This window comes from Schistosoma mansoni (assembly GCF_000237925.1).
Source record: "Schistosoma mansoni, WGS project CABG00000000 data, chromosome 1 unplaced supercontig 0010, strain Puerto Rico, whole genome shotgun sequence".
Classification (NCBI taxonomy): Eukaryota; Metazoa; Platyhelminthes; class Trematoda; order Strigeidida; family Schistosomatidae; genus Schistosoma; species Schistosoma mansoni.
The window spans coordinates 1,231,380-1,236,613 of record NW_017385987.1 but is presented as its reverse complement, the minus strand read 5'-3'; the positions used below and the strand labels follow the sequence as shown (position 1 = coordinate 1,236,613).

The 5,234-nt window shown below is 29.6% G+C and overlaps 1 protein-coding gene across 1 annotated transcript in view; it reads left to right on the top strand.

The window, feature by feature from the left end:
• Window positions 1–364: 364 nt before the first annotated feature.
• Smp_132790 (hypothetical protein) overlaps window positions 365–5,234 on the top strand; it is a gene marked incomplete at both ends in the record, with an annotated part of 6,238 nt that continues 1,368 nt past the window's right edge. The window contains 3 exons of the mRNA XM_018791959.1: window positions 365–523; window positions 2,732–2,827; window positions 4,510–4,603. Coding sequence (XP_018644867.1) covers window positions 365–523; window positions 2,732–2,827; window positions 4,510–4,603 — 349 coding nt within the window. The remainder of the gene's footprint in view (window positions 524–2,731; window positions 2,828–4,509; window positions 4,604–5,234) is intronic.

The following is a 5,234-nucleotide window of genomic DNA, read 5'->3' as shown; positions in this document are numbered from 1 at the left end:
TATAATAAACCAAACGTAACTTTACTGATAAGAACTAACTTCATGAACTAGAAACCTTTAATTACTGAATGTTAAACTGCTTAATGTTTGAGCCCATTATTATACAATACTTTTTTAGTTATTTTCTATTGGTTAATTTTGTATACAGCATCCCTTTGATTGAAGGAAAAAAAATGCGTAAACATAATTGCAATATTGTTATCTAATCACCTCCCTTACCTCCTTAACTCCATCTATTAATAGAGTAATAAAATTTAATTTGATTGGATATGGCGTGAGTAATTGTTATGTCTTATTAAAAAAATATATAAATATGATTGTCAATTGTAACTGATTATGTGATACAGAATTTAGTTTCTTTCAAATGAAAGTATTAATGAACACTATTGATGTTAATGATATGGAGAACAATGGGAATAAAAAAATTCACTTAATAAATATAGAATCTAATAATCTGAAAACTTGTTCAAAAAGAGGTCGAAAGTCAACAGTTCCACCAGAACTTAGAGAACAAACAAGACGTGTAAGTTGATAGTTACAGTCATATGATTATTAAAGCAATTCATTCTTGAATCATTTAAGTTTGAAAATAATTATATTTAAGATATTTATTACCTTAATGTTTATGAACGAAGAGTAGGATTTTATCTTTGATAAATTTTGAAGATCTACTTGTTGTGAATATAATTTTTATGATGATAAATAGGCGGATTTTATAAATATTTTCTGCTTTGGGATTGAGCATTCAGCTATAGTATAATGTCACTTTGTAAGTTGCATTTTTAAAAAGACGTTATCTTCATTAAGTTAGTTCAGTTTATGAACTAGCTTTCGTGATAAAGCTATTGAACGTTCTGAAGTATTTGTTAAACATTTTGCCATAGCTTGATACTTTTCAAGATTATATCATCACGACCATTCCCAGAACACAACCATGATTGTTTAGACATTGTGGAGAGTAAGCAAAATTTAGACATTGGCATTGCAATCGTTCAAATATTGAATTCCGTAGTTTAAAACTTTTTATAACCCCCCGATATTTATATCGTTAAAATCGTTTGATCATACCATTATTAGAACGCAGATTATTAAGAGAGAGCTGTGTGCTATCCAAATAACTTATGATTAGCTTGTATATTCTGGCATCATGAACATTAGTAACCAATACAATTCGGTATACGTATACTATCCAGATGATACTGTATGATAAGCATCCGACAAAAATCAACGGCCTAAACATGTAATTAATTCTATATGTTAACCACTACTCTCAACTATAACACTAAATAACCCATCTTCAGATTCATAAAATTCTATCGAAATATTATGAAATCATCTCACCATTTTATTACTACAATAAAGAGTTTTAAGCGGGGATCACAGATTGTAATTATCCCAAAGTACTGTTTATCTAAACTTTAATAATTACCAAATTATGGAACTACTCAGCAGTGCACATCCACGATCCTGACTTGCGAGCGGGATTCAGGCGGGATCGTGGATGCGCACTACTGAGGAGTCCCACGATGGGACGAAACGGCCGTCCAGTGCTTCTAGGTTTTCCATGGTGGTCCAGCTTCAACTGACACATGGTTTCAACTATGAAAATACTGAAATCTCCACAAAACCCCTTCTAATTACCAAATATTATTATTAACGACCATTTGATAAATAAGGGTTGTAATTTATAGTTGAATAATTCAATTATACTGTCTTCATATTTTAATGTAAAACTTATTAGATTAAAACAGTAATGATCAATCTGAGAACTACTTAAATTTAGCTGTGGTCATTCGTTGATTAGTATCCTGTGAAGACACTGTGATGATTTCATTAGACAACTACAATAATTGCATGATATTAACAAAATATCCATATTTACAGTGTCGACTGATTATAATAGCAGAAAGTAAATAATATAGATCGAATATGTTTAGGACAAAGATAATTCATGACACGAAGAATAAACGCCAGATAAAAAATAAGAGACTTAATGAATATATGTACACTATATGTATAAAAGAGTGTTATATGTTATAGACCAGATATTAGCGAAGTCAGGTTTGGTGAAGAAACAGTAAGATCAAAATGAAAATCAGAATAAGTAGGTATGACGTTCTAGCCACTACAAACTAGTTTATTTGGTGTGATATAATAGATCGTTTTTGTGCTACTGCTTGTCACCAAACCGAAACAGAAGGTTCACGAAAAAATTAATTGGAAATCAATTCAATAAAATTTTTACATTTGTTAGAATCTGATAAAATGTACATTATTGGTTTAATCATGAAAAGCAAAGAATTCAGAGAATTGTACATAATTTTTGATTTTCACCAAAGATCATGATTTTCTTAAACATATCAAGATGATATGATAGTTAGATTGCAAAGGGTTATACCATCCAATTAAATTTCTTTATTTTATTCAATATAGGTATAATTAAATTGACTTGGTGTTGTTTAATTGTATCTTCCCATTGTTATTTAAGACTGCAATTGATCAGTCTTTTATTGGCATTTATGCATCCTGTGTGGATTGCCTTGATATTGCTTTAAGTCACAAGCTTTATAGGCAAAGATAAATAGTGGCAAGCAGTGGATTTTTTAAAAATTGAATTACAATCTTCTATTCTGTAATAATCAGTAGTAGTTTGATTGAATTCTACATCAAATAATTATTTAACATTTAATAATTTTAGTAATATTTTACGCTTTGCTTTTTTAAATTACAGATTAAAAAGCAAAACATTGAACGAAGTCGTCGAGCATGTATAGCTAATAAAATGTCTGAATTACATAAATTAGCTATGAATTTGATTGGAATAAATGTAAGTTATCAATTATTTAATGTTACATAACGAGTTTTGTGTATGATACATATGATTTCGTTATAGCCTAATGATTAGAAAAATTGAAATTCTGACGTTTCGTGACTTAATGGAAGCCACTTCTTCAGAGTAACTAAATAACCGACATTCGGCTGTTTATTTACTCTGAATAAATGGCTTACATTAAGTCACAAAACGTCAGAAATACAATCTTTACATTAATTCGGGATATAACAATGACATTTTTATTATTAACTCTCTACCCAATGCTCAATTTATTTGAAATTAACAAGTGTAACCTTGGCATTGCTACCCCTAAATTTTCTGTATCTATTATACAGACAATCAATAGATGAATTTATGCTTTTCGTTTATATAAACTTATTATAAACAAATATACTGTAACCAATTGTATATAAATGTTTTCAATGATAGAATAGATTTTTAAGGAACTGTAATGCATTGCAATACTCTTATTTTCATAAAGTTAATGTATAACTGACTAGTATATGCATTCAATGTTAAATCCTGACAAAGAAATGTTAATAAGTTGTATTCATTTAATTTATATGATCTACAAACCTGTGAAGACAAAAAAACTTGGTTTTCTTCTAAAATGTGGGAATCAATGTTTGGTATTCTATGAAACATCATACACTGGGATTTAAGTAGACTATTCATATCTGTGATACATGAATTAAATATAGCTAGACTGTTTGTATATTAAACAGTAGAAATTTACAGATAATATATAAATATTCAATCCCAAATCTCCTTTGAGCGAATAGTTAGCCGCACAATTTTGTTTGTAGTATACAAAACTCATTACTTGTCAATGGAGCTAAGAATTATTTATCCTAATCACTTTCCAGGTATTATTAGGTTATTGAAATGATTTTGTAAAAATATTGCATGGTTTGAAACTGAAATGATAACGTACGGATATCAAATATTTAAAACATCTTATACTAGGAAGTAATAGATAATTTTTCGTCCTTGTTTCTGCACTCTCAGTAAACTTCATCAACAACGTAATAAGTAAGATGTTTTTTAAGGCATGTTAAAACCTACACAAAAACATAAGTAAATAGTAGTGTTAATTGCTCACAAGTAACTAACCTAAAAATAATCGTCCATAAATATGATGAACTTTCATGACCTAACAATTAAACCTATTTGAAATGTAGGTAATAATTTGTCGTACTTCATCCTTCCTTCATTACCACTACAATTACTCTCTATTGCCGTTCTGTTCGATTCCATCTTCCCAACCATCTACTGCCAGGCATTCAACTTTGACTGGTGCTATATATTACCTATGTCGACATAAGTAGCATGTACCACATTATTATTATCATTATGTTTATTGGCATTTCATTTTAACATAAAACATACAACCATAAATGAAGTTGTAGCTAAGTAATCAGAGTTATTATAAACAAAACATGGATTATACATTCGAAATTATTCTCATTTCCTCGAGTTTTTCCGTTCAACACATTTGGAATATCATAGAAAAGATTCAAATAATAAACGTGATAATTATAAAATTTGATTTCCTTTGATATTAGTTATCTGAATGTTATCATCACCATGAATACATCCATGATATAAATATTTTTATTATTCAACCTGTGTTTACTCTGCTCAATATTTTTTTAAAAAACTTTATTTCCACAAAGATATCAGAACAACAAAAAACGGAAAAAGTGGATATATTGGGCATGTGTTATGAAGTGTTTAAAAATGTGGCAGTTTTATTAAATGAAAACCCAGGTTAGTTAATTGCCAAATAATATTCTTTTATATGATTTAATGGTTAAAAGGCTCAACTTTATATAATTACATCACAGATTCAAATCGCATTTTATCTACTTCAAATTTTTCCAGCTGGTTAATATCGTTAATCATTACATAAAAAGTGTTTTCTTCAAATTCGATGTATATAAACCCGTATTTGGTAGATGAGTTAAGCAAAAAATAGGTTGATTTAAAGATACATATATATATATATATATATATATATATATCATTCACAGAGAATGAGTTATACTTTATGAACTCTAACTTTTGTTGATTTGAATATTTTAATCGATATTTAAGAGTGAACTAGGCTGATTTCATCACTTGATATAATTTTGATGTTACTTACTTACGCACGCTTGTTGCCCTTGTGGAGGAGAATAGGCCTCCCAATATCATTCTCCATCCAACTCGGTCCTGTGGAAAACCTAGAAGCACTGGACGGCCGGTTCGTCATATTGTGGGACTCCTCTGCAGTGTGCATCCACGATCCCTCCTCGATAGAGTCTAACCCAGTATCTACCAGTCTCGAACATGAACGATTACCTCATAGATGGAAGAGCCGAATGCCGATTGCAGAATGACCGTGCGGATGTCCTTTCTT